The sequence below is a fragment of the Accipiter gentilis genome, chromosome 26 (genome assembly GCF_929443795.1).
Source record: "Accipiter gentilis chromosome 26, bAccGen1.1, whole genome shotgun sequence".
In the NCBI taxonomy this organism is placed as follows: domain Eukaryota; kingdom Metazoa; phylum Chordata; class Aves; order Accipitriformes; family Accipitridae; genus Astur; species Astur gentilis.
This window is the reverse complement of record NC_064905.1, coordinates 20,718,150-20,736,721: the sequence shown is the minus strand read 5'-3', so window position 1 is coordinate 20,736,721 and position 18,572 is coordinate 20,718,150. Positions and strand designations below refer to the sequence as shown.

Here is an 18,572-nt window from a genome sequence, read left to right as displayed (position 1 = left end):
GCTGGTTTCAGCAAATTCTTTCTGTTTTGTAGCAGAAAGCTTATTGTAAAGTATTCTATAAAATTGCAGCAAAATTGCCTTGATTTCAATTATACCTATGGCTGCTATCGTAACAGCAATAGCTATGTAAATTTAATCTAGATGAGTAAATGGTAATGATGATTAGGTCATTCTTTCTAAAATTATGCTTACTTGAGTTTCAAAAGCCTACCAGTTACGGCTGAGTTGAGCATTCCTGAGTCAGGCAATGATAGACTGCTATCCTGAATATTTTATTTATGCCCCCATCCCCCATTTCATTGCTTTTTACCGGCCATGCCAGCCGTGCTGGGTCTGGTAGGAAAGGCCCTCTTACTCCTAGCCTTTGCATTTCCACATAGTGTGAAGGCTTTTAGGTAAGAGGAGAAGGACCATAAGAGTGCTTAGCCAAGCTTGAAGGATAAGGTTTTCAGCTTAGTTGTCATCGACCTTTTCCATGCCCAGGTTTCCTTCTGCTTCTTCAGAACACTTATTAATACTAGCAAGTTCGTAGATGTGCTTATAGATTGCAGCTCAGTCCTTCCCAGGTTGATGCACACATACTGTCAGCAGTTGGAATATTAAGATTGCTTTCGTAGTGCAGACTGACGTTGTACCCTAGTAGTGTGGCCGGGGACACAGGAAGATCTCTTTCAACTTTGATCTTATGAGAAGTTGCTAATGGAACTGGAACAAAAATGTTTTTATTCTGAGAAGCTGCATGTCTGTTAAGCAGGCTTAAATCTCCAAACTGCTCTTGATTTAGCTTCCTTATATCTAGATAGATTAACATTAAAACTAATATTTGATGATGTCTCTTTCTCATTGAGTATGTGAATATTCAGCTCCTATCAGAAATCTGTTTCTCACAGCACACTAACATCTGTGGATGTCCTGTACTGAGTACGCTTGCTATCCTTTGTGCCATTCTTTCTGTGCAGTGTCAGTCTGATTCTGCTCGTGGGCTTTGATAGCATCAGTAATATGCTCTTTGCTGCAGCAGATGTTTTAAGCTACAGTCTGCCATGTCATGAAGTAAGCGCAGGTAAGAGTGCAAGAAGCCTGTCTCAGTCTCTGGAGTGAAATAGTTCATTTGTGTATTTCCAGTTACCCAGTTTCTTCTCAAAGCTGGAGTTTTGAGTGGGAGATTTATGCCTTGAGGGATGCCACAGGACTGTTTGGGTGACGATATGTGCAGCCATATCATGTGAATGCCCCCGGCACTCTGGTTTGCCACTACTGCTTCACATTTTTACCTGTTATCTGCTGCTGCTGAGAATTTGGTGTGCTGAGTACGCCTATGTCCACTGCCTGGCTTGAGCTGAGGCTTGCACCTCAACGCTCCTAGCACTTTGTAGCACAGAATGACAAACACTCACCTATCCCATCATATACAGATATTTTGGATTTCTGTAATCCTTCAAGTTGATGTAACAGAAGAATTTGGTCTGTTCGGACCAATATCGCTAACCAACCAGTTACACAACTGTTAGCTTCTGTAACTGGTGCTGCAGACATTACAAGACCTGGTGTGCTGCTTCCTACAAAAACCCAACAGATGGGACGGTGATGCAGCTGCTGTTTGCAGTGGGACCAGTCTGAAGTGTGCATGGGAAACGTGCGACTTGCCTTATGGGGCTGGCTGGTGACTCGCTGCAAGTGTGTTTTCAAGTTTACACGAAATATATTCCATGGCCAAAATATGTGGTAACATGAAATTTCTAGGAAATACCTACATCCTTCTTTGGTCTTACCACCATTGTTGTAAAAAACAAAAAAACCAAAAAAAACCAAAAAAAACCCCCCAAAACCCAAGAGGATGCAAATAAGAGTAGCTTCTGTGCGGTGTGCTACCAGAGAGAAACTGACCTTATTAAAATATTTTATGAAGAAACAAGAGCATTTTGTGTGTGTGTGTAATTTGAGTAGCTACAACTGTGATGAGTTTTTTCAGAGGAACACACTGTCACAGTCTTTGGAGAAGCCAGCGTTGGCCATGTCAGCAATGTCAAATGCTGCTGGATGTTCCTGGAGACAAATGCACAGCCTGGACAACTGTCCTCTGTATTGTAAACCTCTTGAATTTTCTGTAATTGTAGTTAAATGCCAATGAGAGACACTTGAAAGTACCATAAATCCTTTTCTGGAACTTCAGTATATTTTTCTGTAGGAAAATCAGAGAATTAAAAGTGCAGTTGTTTCTTCATTAAATGTAGCTAAAGGTACTGTTAACTGTTTTCTGGGTAGGACTTCAAATGGGGTGAGAAAAAAGCATCAGTGTGGTGGCATGCACCTTGCTAATGATCTGCACTGACACAAGGTGTACTTGAGCTTCATTTCCCTGATTAATTCTTATTAATTTATCTTAATTCTTTTATTTTCTCTCTCTCTTTTTTAATTTGCAACATACTAATGAGGTTTAATACATAATGAATATTTATCTTCAAGCAAAAGAATTAGCTACTTTAATGTAGTTAAAGAACACCATCATTCTCTGCTGCTGACTGATTTCATTTTTTTTTTTAATTTTTTTTTTCCTCCTCTCCTTTCTTTTTAGAATGTAAATCAGTTTTGTAGCAGGAATCCTCTGGGAACTGACCCATTTTAAAGGCCATAAAATGTGGTCAACTTAAGTTAATGAGGATAACAGATAGTGTGTGAATGGGCATTGCAGCTCATATTTTTGGAGGCTGAGCCATCTATTGAATTAATAATAGGTCCATTTATCACTTAAGAAAATGGCCCAGAATTGCAGCATATCTCAGTGAACTGAAGTGTCCTTTCTGTTGTTCCTTGGTGCTTTCATTTTCTTCTTCAGATCTAAGCATATGATATTTGGAGCAGCATATTTGGAGGTGGAAAATATTTCATTGCTGGCATGGACTTCAGAGTGAAATTGAGGACAGTCCTACGATCCTCCTTGATTTTTACGTGGCAGCAAGTGCTGTGGGTGAAGCTGGCTGTATGGAAGCATCCCTGCTGCTGCCAGCATTCAAGGTTAATAACACCCCTGATTAGAAACTAGCCAGTTAATACACTATTCCAGACTTCTTGTTACATATTGAAAACGAAATAATACGAAGAAGTCTACGGGGCAGCAGTCTCCATCTGACCTGGTAGCCCGGTGGCGTGTTGATCAGCCTGGTCCTCCCCGCTGCCGCGACGGCATAGCTCCCACGCCGGGGTCCGGCTTGCCACAGCTGCAGAGATGCTGAATTCCTCCGTAGGAGTGTTCATCCTGCTCGGGACGGTGGGGTGAGGAGGTTGAATATGCTCTCTGCCAGCAGAAATTTTTAGTTTTAACCAGGTGAAATCACGGCCGAGTGATCAGCAGCGCGAGGGAGCCCTGGCATGTCTGTCCCGCGAATGCGGAGCATATCAAAACCCATCTGTATACGTTATTGTAAATCATGAGCATAAACAATCTGATGGTCAGCTGGACTCCAAATACTGATGGTGCTGGTGGTACTAAACTGGAAGCTATGTGGTGTGGAGGTCTTTCCTTGTTTTCTGATTTTTGTTTTGTTTTTGTCAGCAGCCGTGGCATTAACCGAAGGAAGCAGGTGGTCTCAGTTTCTGAGTTTCCACTAGCAGTTGGTTGTTTTGCTTTTGTGCTAACAAATAATAACATTTATGCTCACTTCTTAGTTTTCAGTTAGAACTGTGGAAGAAACATCTTTCACTGAGTGTTTGTTTTACTTTAGTCTTAAAAATACCGGCTAGTTTTGGGACTTCTTAATAATAAGGGTCCTCAGTATTGGAAGAGTCATTGTCTGGCCACTTCAGTGGGCTCTCAGTGTCCAGGTTAGTCTGTTATATTGGAGAAGCTCAGCACTTGTTTTAGTTTCTATGATCCTGTAAGATTGAACGCAGAGAAAAAAGGAGATAATGCAAAAAGGAAAAAGGAAAAAAGGAAATTTACTGAAGGAGCTCATGTACTGTAGCACACGTACAAAAATGAAAAATGAAATCCACACAATTTTGGTTATTTAATAGAGTAACTGTGCAAAACCAAACTTTCTTACTTCTGGAAGCCCTGTGTATAATTTAGGAGCAACGTTATTCCTAACTAGAAATCCATATTTTATGCTAGGTGAAGAAGGGCTTCTGTATCCAGGATCTTACTACGTTTCGTTGTTGTTGTTTTTATTATACTAAATGGCCTGTTTAAAAGTGGGGGTTTTTTTGTTGTTGTTCTATTTCTTGTCTGCCTGCATACATTGGTGGTTTTTGGGGGGGTGGTTGGTTTGTTTGTTTTTTACATCCTTACACCATTGTGCTTAGAGCAGTTCTGCTACAAGGTATCTTTGCTCATTGTCCTGTGCATTTGCAAACAAGTAGTAAAATTCTAGTGAAAAGTGTGGTTGTCCCTTGCTAGGGGAACTCTGGTTTTCTGCTTTCTTTTTTGAAAACGTTGTGGTGTGAGGTTCACTCTTCTTAACTATTGTATCTCCAGCATATTTTGTCAATGTATATTTTTCTCTAGGGAATTAAAAATAACCTACAAGGCAAGCCCAGCTGCTTGTACCTTCTTCTGACCTCAGAGAGACTTAGCTGTTTGGAAAAAGCGATGTGGAAAGTAGATGTGATCTTGCTTCTGTAATGGTTTAGATATTTTGGTTACTTTCTTGTTCCTGTCTGTTAAGTCTTTCTGGCTTTCATTCCTTTATACCTTTTGAATTTTAATTTTGAGATAACTTACCCAAGTATTTGAAGTGAGGGCTGCATTAAGACCACATAGAGGTTCTTCTCCTATTCTAGTGCTAAAGTCTTACGTTTAGGTTTTTCAAGTGAAAATTTGGAAAAAAAAAATAAAAAAAAATTTAAAAAATCATTGAGGACAGTATAAATTCCTATACAGCAAGGGTATCGTAGAGGAGGTTCTTGCCCGGCTGCAGCCTATTTGCATGCATGTCTGTTCTGCTTCCTGCTAAGAGAGATTTTTCCAAAACATCAGAAGGAAATGGGAAAGGATGAGATTGCTTTTTATAGAAAAAAGGAATTGTAACTAGTGAGATAAAAAGCTTTCATGTTTGCTTTTACTAACAAGGTGAATTTACCTAATTTTTAGTGTTTAGTCACAAATAATATTTAACATCAAGATATGAATCAAGTTCTAGTTATTTCCTCGTAATCCGCTGGAAGCGATTAGAAGTCAGTATGACATAGGTGAAGTAGCTATTTATAAAAAGGCGGAATATTTGAAGTTGTTTAGTTGTGACTGATGCTAGAAATAAGTTACACTTTTAAAAATTACACCAATAAAAGTAGGATATAATTCAATGTCTTTACCACATTCTAAATAGTTGAAGAAATGGTAACTTCTGTGTTGAAGATACACTTGAAACGAGCAGTGTCTGTAAGTTGTGTTGTATGATGTGTGTGGCTGCGAAAGGGTTTCTGCTGGTGAGTGACATTGTTTAGAGGATACGTGTGCCTTTTAAACTTTTTTAAAAAAACTGTTTCCTGGAAGGAAACTGTGGCCTCTGGCTCATTGTAATAACGTAGTTCTGAGACAGGCAGCGGTGGTTCTCTGAAACGTCCACAGTCGTTTTCTAGAGAAGAGTTTAACTGCTCTGAACTTATGTTTTTTCCTTCCTCATGAGCTTCATACGGCTCCATCGGCTTTCGGTGATATGGAAGAACTGGATGTTTAACCAGGAACCTGAACATGTGTTTCAGGTGGAGAACTCCAAAGACAATGAGGAAAACATCTTGCAAAGAGAAGTCCCGCTCAGGCAGTCCCGTCGGAGGTTTAGGAAGATCAACCAGAGGGGCGAGCGTCAGACCATCACTGACAATGTGGATTCCAGCAGTTACATGTCGGTGAGTCTGCTCTCCTTTGGCCAAGCTCCTTGGCATGATGCTGTTTGCGTGGCTGGCCGGCGTTTTGTTTTATTGAGAATTAATAGTCTATCTTTGTCATTTTTGAGAGAGCTTTTTTCTTGTTGGGGAGCAGTAGAGTGCTTTGGATTCGAACATTGTGGGTGGAAGCAAAGATTCAGGCACTAGTTAGAAAAAAGGTTTTTTGGTTTAGAGGTTTTCAGTTGAGCACTATAAATAAATCTTAACATGTTGGCTGGACAGAGAAATAGTCAGTCTTGGTTTTTGTTGGTTTTACCTGGAGTTCTTTTGGCAAGATGTAGGAAGTGATGATTTTCTATTTTTCCTTAATAAATTTGAACTATGGTTTGGAATTGAGTCAATCATGAATGCAGTTCAATGCAGTATTAACACTATTGTACTTGGTCATGTTTACTTGCTTAGAAATAGTGTAGTGGTAATTCAAGCATCAAAAAGAGTAACGGCAACTCATTTGCCAGTCTTAACTAACATCACAGACTATATAATTTGTGCTCCGTGAAGGCACATACAGCTGTGGTCACAATGCTTTTGTGAAGGTTTCTCTTTACCATTATTTTTCATGTACAAACTTCCTGCTTGGTAGCAGGATATATGTGTGATCTAGACAAATTATTTCGTTGAAAATAATTGTTGTGGCTACTTTGATTTGCTTTGAAAATCAAAGGTTAAAAACCAGTAGTAGCATGGAAGTACACCAACCTTGAGTAGTCTTCATGCACAGAAAAGAAAAAAACACAAATTCAATTTCTCTCCTTTTTTCCCATCTTCCTTTTCATCTCCCCAGAAGGTACAAAGCCTCTCTTAGTTGATACAATTCAAAATACCTGATGTGCGCAGTTAGATATCTAAACTTAAAAGATTTTCTCTGGTTCAGAATAAACTGCTGTTTTTTTCTGCATGTCGGTAGCTGTTGGATCACAGGTGGTGATTTTAGGCTCTCCACAGCATTAGCATGTCTGTGAGTAGAGGTTACTTTGGCATTTGTCTTGTAAGCAGAAGAACTCTAGTTGCTGTGACAGGAAGAGAATATGCTGCTTGAAGTTTTAACGTCCGCTGCCATCTCATTTCAAGAACTGTCACGTGTTGGATTTTATCATTAGTAAGTCATTGAATTAGTTATTGACGAAATGAGATGTTGGATCCTCATACTCTGGGCAGTCGTGCATGAGGCTTTATTAGGAATTAAATTCCAATCTGTGTATGACAAAATCTGTCTCTTTCGCTTTGGTATTTGTGCCAATGAATAAGCATGCAGAAAATAATTTTCAGACTAAGTGCTAAGTGGAAGAGAATCCCAGGAACAGCTGATGCTGATGCTACCTGTGCAGCTTGCCTGGAGGGGCACATGAGAAGGGACTTGGCATCTTTGGTCTAAGAAAGGCCAGGTTACACAGCTTCTTGAATGATTTCAGAGGTTGTCAGTTATTGATGCAAGGAGTCAGTGTGGTACACTCTTATAGGATTGTGGTTAGTCAACAAATGATGTCCTTGTTAGGATTTTTCTTCATGTTGATTTATTTCTTTGATACCAATGACATGGAGCACATGCGTGTCGCTGCACGTATGGTTTCTTGTTGCAAACATGGTGGCTTCCTCAGATGTATGAAAATCTCTCTCTCTCTCTCTCTCTCTCTCTCTCTCTCTCTCTCTCTCTCTCTCTCTCTCTCTCTCTCTCTCTCTCTCTCTCTCTCCCCCTCCCCCTCCCCCCCTCCCCCCCATTTGATGGGAAATGGTATAAACTTCATAAATCAACAGCACATTCCTAAATCTGCTTTTATGTCAGTTAATTAGGAATATATAAAAAGAGTCCTGCTAACACTGCTAGGTGTTCTTCTGGATGAGTGAGTGCTAAGTGGCAAGGAGTAAAAAACCACCTCTCCGATAGAAAATCTGCAAGCTGTTGGGTTTGCAGCCGTCTGAATTGAAATACCAATCCTTGTTTTGTAGACTGGAAGCTCCTAATTGGAAAGTGTCATACTCACAGTACTTGTTGTGGCAAAAAGTAATTTGTAACTCAACAGATGACTAAGAAATCAAAACATGATAACCAGCAGCCTGTTTGACAAGTAAATAAAAATTCGGTGCCTACATTTTCCCATGTTCCATTATAATCTGGTAAAATAATGAATTTTTCTGAGGTATGGTTTCTTCTGTGCCTAGGTTTAACTCTTAACCTGTATGAGTCTGCTCATACGTGGCCATTGGTTCCCAACGGTCTTGAAAAACAGGCTTTACAGTGTAACCCTTCATGTCAGCCCACGTGAGAATGGGCAGGATAAGAAGGAGGGTTTTTGAATGAGACTTTCATTTGACAGGAACTTGAAATAACGTTTCTGCCAGAGTGGGAAAACTGTTTACAAACTCACCAGCAGATTTCCTCTCTGGCATAATGCTAATGAATAAAGGCAGTGTTGTATTTCACTTTCCAGCCTGTTGCTAAATGCTCTTTGACAGACGCTGAATGTAGCCTGATGGACCTTTTGTGAGCCCTGCTTGCTCTGGGAGGGCTCGGAGCTTTCTAGCCGGTCTGCAAGGACTTCAGTCAGGCTCCCGTGGTATGATGTTAAGAGTACTCAGCGTGACACTGTTTAAGTTTTTAAAAGCCTAATCTCTCAGGCACAGGTAGTTTTCTGCTTCCTAAAGAAAACTTAGATCCTATAGTTGAAATTCGGTGTTGCTTTATCCCAGCTCAGGATTTTTCCTTTCACGAATAAATAGAAGATTTCTTGTGTTTTGCTTTTAAGGAGAATTACCTATGCAATCTCGGTTAACTCCTTAAAATGTAAATCTCTGTGCATTCAATATACTATGATTAGTATTTATGACTAAGGTTAATCTTTGTTTTTATAAAACATTACCCATTAGGTTGTGACATGAGCTTGCATCTACTTCTCACATGGAACTCCCTGCTTGCTATTGCTGGAACTCATTCTGTAGAAATCCCTGTGATTGGCCATGAAATAAAGATTCATATGCAGATACTTTAAGTAATATTTTAAATGATTGTTACTGTCTTTGAAACTCTTCCTTTCTCATATGCCTCTTACTTAAGTAAAAGAGCCCTATTAGTTTAGTTTAACTGTGTGTCTTCACGATAGTTGACATTCAAATTATTGTGGGTGGGTATCTTAATTTTTTTTCCCCCCTTCCCCTTGAATGAACTAATCTGAAAAACGGATCATCTGGTTGGTTTCTTTGATGAAGGAGTTACCATTTAGACTCCTTTACTACATGTTTGTGGTTCATAGAGCAATGTTGTTTCACAAGAGCACTGGTCTCCTGCAGAATAAGTACTTAAAGTTGGGTGTGGTGGTTTTTTCTTTTTTTTTCTTGCAGTAAAATACAGTGAACATATGCTGCCAGTGTTCGTTCTTCTCACTCAAACTGAATAGGTTTATATTTCTGTCTATACCTTCAAAGTGCATAGTGACGTGAATTTGTTCTCGCAATACATATGCAAGGAAGTATGTTAGACTTGTTCTTGTTAGGTGGGTGAACAGACTGAGGTCTGCCTCCCACTTGCAGGGGTGTGCAGTAGCCATGTCAAGGTCCTGTTGGCACTGGGTTTTTCTCCTTCTAGCTGGCACAATCTTGAGGAAAAATGTGTATTTGGCGAAACACTTCTCAAATTTTTTTTTTTCCAGGATGCAAAATAACGTTGCTGCGCATGAAGTGACGGAGGAGGTGGCTCTGTGGTGGTGGGTCACGTGCAGGGCGAGGGCCACGGTGGCAGCCCCAGCGCGTACGGCTGGCTGTCCACCTGCGGCAGGTCTGAGCATCCCCATGATTACATGGGATCTCTTTATCCCTGGGCATTTCTGGGCTCTGTTGCCTTTTCTCATTTTTGTCACTTAATAACTCTCTGCGTCTTGCATGTCACCCCCATGGTGATGTCTTGACTGGGGGGGTGGGAAAGTGAGGCTGGAGTTGTTTGGAGAAAGCTCTTGCTCAAACTTCGTGGATTAGAAGGAGATGTGCCATTAGTATTAATTATGCCTGCTCTTGCTTCAGATCTTATTTGTTAGCATGACTGCATATCTTTTTGGAGGTTTGCACTCTGTGCATATTACTACTGTCTGTAATGTAGATAAGAATCCAGACAGGAACCAGGGTCGTGCGGTAGGGCATTATCATAACTGAGATAAATACTTAGTAATTTCTAGTTCTTAGTCTAGTTCTTAACCCAGTAAGTAATGCAACTCTATTTCTTAACTGCAAAAGAAAAAAGTAATTGTGATTGTCTTTGTTCAACTATGTCCCAAACTTTTGTGACCAAACAGCAGGTGCTCACAAAACTACAGCCAGACTAACAACAGATGACTTCTCTATGTTAACACTTTTAGGAAAAAATGTTTAATCGTAGTTCTGGTGCTTTATAAAAGTTAAATTGCTGTTTTGATCTTGGATCAAGTAATTGGAAAGTAAATGGTTCAAGTATTTATCTTCACAATTAAAAAATAAAACCTGAGATAGTAAGTGTTGTACTTTACATTTCTTGCAGTAATCAAAACCAAATGGGATTTAGCGATTTGATTCAAATTTTTACATGACCCTCAAACCTGTAAGCTCAAATCTTTTTTCATTTGAATAAGATTTTTGACCAATTTTATTACCTAGATGCATTTTTGGCAGTTCTCTCTGTGACTTTTTTTTTGGGAAATGAAGAATATTTGTATTTCTAGAAGCAGTGTATGCATGATGTGATGCATATTTCCATGCAGTTGTGACAACTTTTTGAATTTTTTCAGTTGTTAGTTCATTGTAGAACAGAATAAAGAGATTGGTACCAAACTTTTAGTAGTAATCCCCTTTCTCAGAGATGCAGATTTACTTCTTTTTTTTTTAAAAAACCCTCTTGTAAGAGGATGATGAGGTTTAAAAGCTTTATTATAATATTAAGTTTTACGGACAGTATCTTAATACTTGCATCATGTAAAAATTTTCCTGGAGCCTTGTAGAAGCACTTATCTTCAGAGAAGTCTGTCACTGAAGACTGCTTGAGTGGCAAGTTTCTTGTTCTTTGATCATTACTTAATGTAATCCTGTCAGAGGCTGGAGTTAGCGTAGGGTATCTCACAATTTAGGAAGTTAAGTCACATTTCAATACACTGGATCAAACCCATCAGGTTCTTTACCATCACTAATCCTTTCCCTTTTAAATGCTATAAAACACTGTGGGTCTTTTATAATCTATTTTTAACTACCAGGTAAATTTGCTGAAATGGTACCTTTTATTGATCTAAAACAACTAAGACCTACTTACAGCATGCCTCCAGCTGCCTTTTGTTAAACTTGGACACAGCATCGGCTGGCACCGGTTTGTTTGGAATATTGGTTAATTTTAATGAGGCTGTGGCTGATCTGTGAGTGGCTAAAATCACTGGAGGATGGTGCTCTTCACAGCTCATTGCTTTTTAATGTGTTTTTATGTCCACGCTTCCTCTTTTTGACACTTTTAAAAAATGCTTGACTGTATTTTAGCTTTATTAACTAATGAATGAGAAGAAAATTTGGGTCTTGCTGAAATCCATGAGTCTTGCTGGGTACTCAGTGGGTACAGATATTAACGTCGTTGATGGCTTTCTGGAAGTGTCATGTGATGCAAAGTGATAATGCAAGTTCCTTCTTCCCGACACTGTTTTTACAACATGAGGATTTTCTCTGTTCTAATCTCCATCTTAAATTTTGCATGGCGTAAGTCGGATCCCACCTCGCAGGTCGCGTATGCTCGAGAGCAGCAGGGTGTGCGGATACCTCCGTTAGCCAGGCTACCTGGGCAGGACAGGACCTCTGGAAAAGCTCGTGTGCGCAGTCACTTGTTTGCAAGTCTGTTGAACTCCTGCCATTTTAAGTGTTTGTCTTGCTTCTGTGATCAAAAAGAAGCTGCATCTGCACCGCGTTCACTTCCTGAGCAGACGTCTTCAGGTTTGTTGTGGCCTGCGCTTCGAGGGAGCTGGCTGCGGTGTGTCGGCACTGGCAGGCGGAGCGGAGAGGGGAGTGGAGCCCCCGGCTTTCTGGAAATGAAAATTACTGTCAAACTGCCAGACTGGTCTTTGGGGGTAGGGAAGAGGCTGTGAATGATGTAGCAGTTAAGCATCTCTGTTAACGAATGATGTCAGAGGTTTCTGCTTCTCTGGCGAAATGCCGCTTTGTCGGTAGAGCTGGGGACAACCTTCAGCAGGGTCTTGCTGGCGTCCAGCATGGGAACCCGTGCTCGGCATCTCGAGCTCGCCCTGGTCTGCCGAGACGGCTGCCCTCGGGCACTTCCCTTCGCTTCTGTAAGCGAGGGGAAAATTGCCAAATGCACGTTCGCTCGTACTTTATTTTATGTATTGATTTTGTCTGCCCGTTTTGTCAGCGGTGTTATGTCAAGGACTCCTTGAAAGTCTGTCGCTGGTTATGATGGTCATGAACAAAACACCAATCCTCAAAGTGTGCTGTGCATTGAAAATCTTCCTAGGAATTTCCATGGAACACTGGTGCTTCCCAAACCAATTAATAAGCATCTGCAGTTTCCAAAGAGCAGTGACTTGGATAGGCTGCGCACAAAGTAAGAAAACACTTACTGAAAATACTGCCCTTTGGTTAAAATCTGTGTTTTTCAGATTAAAATTTTATTTTTAAAGTAATAACATGTGCAACATGTAACCCCCAATTTATCCATAATGAAAGTGGTTGTAGTTACTCAAAACGTATATTCAGGAGTTTCCCTGAAGATTTTACGGACTTGACAAGCAGATTTTAGGTAAACTGTGAATTACAGAAATCATCTCAATTCAGAGGTGACGTGCAGCTGTTTAACAGCATTTAAGAATGATGTGCAAATGAAACTACATCAAACCGAAACTAGGGAGGATTTATTTTAAGCGAGCACCTGTATTTACTCAAATCTGGCCGCTGGCAGAAGCATACAGCCCTTCTCGTTGCCCGTGGAAGAGCCTGTGGCAGTAGACGATGGCATCATGTAGGGGCATCATTTTCCTACAGGACCAATGGATGTCATCTTGTTCTGCCAGGCTGCCGGCTTCAGTCTTGTTCGGAACAAGATGCTGAGTTGCTGGTAGGGAGAGCTACACTATGAGGTTGCTAATAGGTCTGACTTACTCATCTTTCACCTTTTATATGGCTGAAGAAGCAGCTGATTTTTGCCACATGGACACATATGTATTTTGCCAATGGCTTTAAAGAAATTTCTCTCTCTTTTTTTTTTTCTCCTACCAGTGCTTACACCATAATCTTCTGCTCTTCTATTCTTCTCTTGCCTCAAAGGCTTTTTTTTTTTTAAACCTTTCTCTGTCTCAAATAAGATGAGCACTCAGTTGTACAGCTGCTCCCCCCCAGGTGTTGGTGAAAGCTGGGGTGATGATCGGCCCCATGACCCCAGTATCCTCCCTGTAGCAGGTTTGTGTGTAACCCTCCCCTTGCTCAGCAGACAGCAGAACTGCACTTGTCTGTGTGATAATTCAAGAAAAACTTGTGATATTTTTACACTTAGTTCCTACTTGCAATCCAAACACATCAGTGCTTTTACAACTGAGCACTTTCACCGGGAAGCCTGGAACCGTTTGGAAATGGATCCTGAGCACAGTCTGTCCTTTGCAGGGAAACCTCCTCACTCCATTAACTGGGATTGAACCGTGAGTTGCTCAGACCTTGACCTAAGCTGGTCCTGGCAGTGCTGTGGGAGGGATGTACTGTTATGTCTGTCGCTGCTCCATGGCAGCTTGTGGCAGAAGAACCTTTCAAAAATTCTAGATATTTTGCAAATTAACATGCACAAGAAGTAAAAAAATTGAGTCATGATTAATGTGCTCACCATCCAATAATCAGTTATCTGTTTCTTCCTTCTCCTTTCACCGTGAAGACGAATTTACACCATGGTAGAAATTAACTCAGTTCCTTGGAAAATGCCTGAGAAAATATTTTATGTAGCATGTTCAGAGAGTTAATCTCTGTTTTGATGGACCCTAAGGGGTTGGGTGGCAGTTCCAAAGTCGTTAATTCATTATAAGCAGCCTCTTATGCAAACTATATTGAGAATGATGTGTAAGGGCTGTGCCCACTGCTCGTAATTGTATCCTGTCACTCAGATGGTTAAGGGCAAAAAAGCAGTGCTCTGCACCTGAGAGAGGCCTTTCAGTGTTTTGGGGGACTTAAAAACCTTTTGTGTATGAGTTGCAGTTCTATGTCAGATCCTTCTTTTTAACATTATTGTTTCAGTCTTTTTGAAATGACATATTCAGTGGCTTCTTGTAGAAAAACGACAGGGTAGTAGCCAGCAAGCTGGTCGCCTGCATGCAGGGAGATGGTAGCGTGCGTGGATCTGTTTTTTGTTTCCTGTCTTCCATCTGGGCTGTTTCTGTTCAATATGCTGTACTGAAGTGTAGCAGCCTGGTTGTATTCGCATTTGTAGCCAGCTCAACCTTTCACTTAGGTTTGGGTTTATCATGCCTTAGAGAGAAGGAGTTGTTCGAAGGGTCATTTTGTATTTCAGCCTGAAGAGTTGTAAGTTTGAGTCGTTGGGTTGAATGTCATGTAGCCCTGGAGGACTTCTTTAAAGGATTGTGATGGTGTTGTCTCCAACTTTGTATTCAAGTTAAGATGGTTTTCTAATTTAGAATATGGAAATTCGACTCAACTCAGTCGTGTTCTTCGGAAGCCTTCTGGACCAAGTTAGGGACTGAGAATATCCTGAGCAATTTTCAGTTAAAATCACCATCAGAAAATGTCAGTGCATAATGCAAGCATTTGGATGCCCTGTTTTCCTTGAAAAACTTGGCATGAAAACCACTATCTCTACAAGAGAATAGCTAGAAGAATATCTTTGGTTTTGGCATAGAACTGATTGCTATCTAATGACATTTAACAGCATTTGTAATTTTACATTTGATATGTGGAAAATTTCTTAATGGGGATATATTTGACAGATGAAATACTTGCAATAGTTGATTAAATGAAGTCTCTGGCTAAATGGGACTGTCATTGTAGCTTAATTCCTTCTTGATACTTACTTTGTTCTTGCAAGTCAGAGTTGCTTTCTATTGATGAGTGTTAAAATTTTTTGTTGTGATATGACTAAGTTTTAGTTGGAGGTAGTGTAGCCACAATAAACTACGTGCTTCTGTTGTCTTCATGATTTTGATTCTGTTTCCTTTTAAAGTTTGGTTAACTGTTGTGGTTTGTAAGCTTGGAGTGCAGTTATGGCATCTGGCCTGTCTATTGCTTTATCTGTCAAGATCGGTTTCTCAGGTTGGGTGAGAAAAAGTGGGCTTTTGCTGCTGTTTTGCCCTCAGTAGAGGGAGGCACCCCAAATGACGGTGGGGAAAAATTTTCAAGAGCATATTTGGCTTTCCATTTTTAAAGGCAGTAATGGCTGGATCTTACCAGAAAATGAGAATGTTTGGAAATCACTATGCTGTAATGATTAATCTAATGAAGGAAGCCCTGCAGAGCTGCTCTAGGGTCTGCTCTGCGCTTCCCCAACACGGCAGATTTGGGGATCTGTGTGTTGTGCTGTAGTCACCCTGCTAGTAAACCCCTTGGGAGCACTTTTGCCAGTGCTTTACCCGCTCCTTTCTCCCCTGTTGATGCTGCTGCCGAGCTCAGGCTGTGCTACGCCTGGCTGGTCCCAGCCTGGGTCCAGGGACAGCCGAGATGCCTGTGCATGGAGTTATGCCCGAGCCCAGACAAGTCTGTCAGTGTAGACTCTGCACGTAGAAAAGCAGTGTCGTGGTACCTCCAGACACAGGTCTTTTCCTGGGGAAAAAAGTGTTCATGAGATGTCATGCCTGAGATGATACTTATGTCTTACATAGTCTTCAAGCTGGATGCCCTGACGACTAATAAATGAGAGCTGACTGTGCAAAATCACCCTTGCTTAGAGAGAAATTTTGAAATCTGGTAGAAGGAGTCAGATCACTCCGTTTCCTGCTTTCAGGCTTCCAGCTTGGTGTTAATCCTCAAGAAAAATGACAGAAGAAATATTGGAAGTGGCATTTTAATGATTTTTAACCTCATCTGTGGAGTTAATGTATTATTCTCAAGGTGATTTAATCAGAGGCCTTTTTCTTGTGAGAGGTGTGCTGGTACCTTATGTTCCAATAGTCTTAACCTGCTTGTTTTGACTTGAGATACAGTTTTTGTAAATGGGGAAGAAAAAGTGGTATTTCATATTGGTTTTCATATGAACTTTTTGAGGGTGAAAATGAATATATACGTTGGTGGGCTTTGCAATTTCCAAATGTGAAACTCCGACTGGTTTCCTGGGTAGGTGGCAGCTGAGGAAATTATGGTCAGGTCCGTGTTAGGTTTGGGCCGTGATTTCAGTTTTGAGACTAGGTCAAGGTGACGTTTTAGTGAGCAAATTTCTAGATATGTTTGGGAAATTTTGCGGTGGGATATTGGAAATTTTGTCCTTTCAGTATCTCTGGGTGGATTCAGTCCCACAAACTGACTCTTCTGGGGTTGGTATCCACTCCTTCTCATCACCAGGGATTTTTGGGTTGCATACCTTCCCAAACTTCCCCACCCCTTGCCGAAATGAGATGTCAGGAAGGAAGGGAGGAGCGTGATATGAATCATCTTGGTTCAAACTGTAGAAGTGAACTTTTTGTTTGAGTCCATAGCAGAGGGGGCTTCCCCCTTCCCCCCGTGCTGGCGTTGCCCCTGTTTGCGATGCTGATCATGCTGCTGCCCAACGCTGCAGAGTGTGTGCACCGACAGAGAGAGATCTGCAGGAGAGAGCTGTAATTTATAAACATATTTAAGAAAGTATTATAAACCATATAAATCTAAATTGCTGCAAATAGGAGGTGACCTTTCCGTGCTTAACACAACAGCTGAAAAAGGATGGTCGGGGTAGTGCGAAAGCAATGGAGAAATTGAATCCATGGTGCCTTTTTATTGTTCCTTCTGTATTGCTGGTGCTATATTTAGAAGCTTACATCACTTCAGGGATGATGACAGTCTCTGCCCTCCCTCTCCCGCTCCCTCCTGCTCTCCCTCACTCCTTCCCCTAGGATGGATCGTGTTTTCATACTACTTATGAGTCCTACAGATCTTTCGGTAGGATTTTTCTACAGCCTGTTAGTAGGTGCTACTGTAGAAAGCGATGCACGTAAGGATGCATTCGCACCCCGTAATGTCACCCTGAAGGGAACGGGAGCTCGCGGTGCTGCTTTCCCTACCTCCGCTTTCTAAAAGGGTTAGGAACACAGTGGAGAGTTGTATTTTTTTCCCCCCCCCTTTAAACAGGAATTCCTGAGAAGCCCTAATGAGGGGCTAACCTTGCCACAAAAGTACAATGATTTATTTATGATGCTTAAGTTAAATGGCGGGGAGAAATCGGAGAAGCATGCCAGTGACACTGAATCAAGCAAGCGGTGCCAGCATAGCAGAGGCTGCATCCAGCTCACGCTGCAGCTGGCTCTGCGTACTGTACCCCACGCTTCCCATCGCCTGCCTTTCCAGAAAGATTTAAAGTACTCAAATATATTGAAATAACCTCTTGATGCAGGTGCCCTTAATACTAAAATATTTCTGCATTATGCTGCTGTGTTTGGCAATTCCCGCTCGCAAAACTGTATTAAAATGAATTATTTTAGCCTGAAACATCTTTGCCCGAGTGTGTGCAATGACAGATTGCTTTCCAAGCAGCTGGTCTCCTTCCCCAGCCCCCACTGTGGGCTCGGAGTCAGGATGCTACCTTAGCTGCTGTACTCAAAATGGGGGGAGCAAACGAAGGTACCCGCTCGTAGCTGAGCGCTGCTGCAGGGGGACGTGGTGGGGGACAGCGTACCAGCCTGGCTCCGAGGACAAAAGGACAGAAGTCCACAAGCCCAGCGCTCAGACCCAGGCCCCTCGGCTCGCCGGCACGCCAGCAGCTTCTGCCTTTTCAGCCAGTGCCATGATGGCTTTGAGACCAGAGCTCGTCCTCCCCGCCGGCGCTGCACAATGGGCTTTTCTTTCCCTGACTGATCAAGAAAAAGTAGTGCTGCTTGACGGGTACCTTCTGCTGTCAGCTGCGAGGGCTCTCTGTTTTTGCCGAACTTCAATTTGTGGTGTCCTTAAATAAGAGAAGACTCTAATCCTGCTTAACTGAACGTGCGTTTAAATCGTGAAAGGCCTTCCTATCCTTTTAAAAACATCCCATTTTTCAGTGACTTACTCTTGTCAGACAATTAGAACATGCAGATTTATTTAACAGTAGGGAGGATTCAGATAGTGTTATGGGAGGATAAAGAGAATGATGCATAGAAATGTATGGCGTGATATTTCAAGCATGGAAAGAAATCAGTGTTAAGAAACAAAGACTGCCTTTAATTCAGAGATTGTAGACCGAAGGGGTTTTTTCCTTAAGATTCTCTGAAAACTTGGAATCTGGCTTAAAATGACACCGGCGATTCCCTGTTTGTGATTCTGCCCGATGCTGCAGTTCTTCACAAGTATTCTGATTGCGATCACTGTGGAGCAGCCTTTGTACAGGATTTTTTTTATTTCATCTCTGAGTTGCTCTAGTTTTGAGATCTGTCATTAAACAGACGATTTATAAAAACTTACAGCCTTGCGCTGCAGGAAGCTGGGGCTGCAGAAATTCATGCGTTAAAATAAACAACAAAAAAAACCCCAAACCAAACCCAAACCAAACAGAAATGAGTGGGGGGGATGCCCCAAAAGCTGGGGTGTGGAAC

The 18,572-nt window shown here is 41.4% G+C and overlaps 1 protein-coding gene across 7 annotated transcripts in view; it reads left to right on the top strand.

Annotated features, from left to right (window-relative positions):
* RAPGEF6 (Rap guanine nucleotide exchange factor 6) overlaps window positions 1–18,572 on the top strand; it is a 135,008-nt gene that overhangs the window by 43,758 nt on the left and 72,678 nt on the right. For all 7 annotated transcript variants that reach the window (XM_049830074.1, XM_049830067.1, XM_049830072.1 and 4 more), the window contains exon 7: window positions 5,701–5,844. In XM_049830074.1, the coding sequence (XP_049686031.1) occupies window positions 5,701–5,844 (144 nt within the window). The remainder of the gene's footprint in view (window positions 1–5,700; window positions 5,845–18,572) is intronic.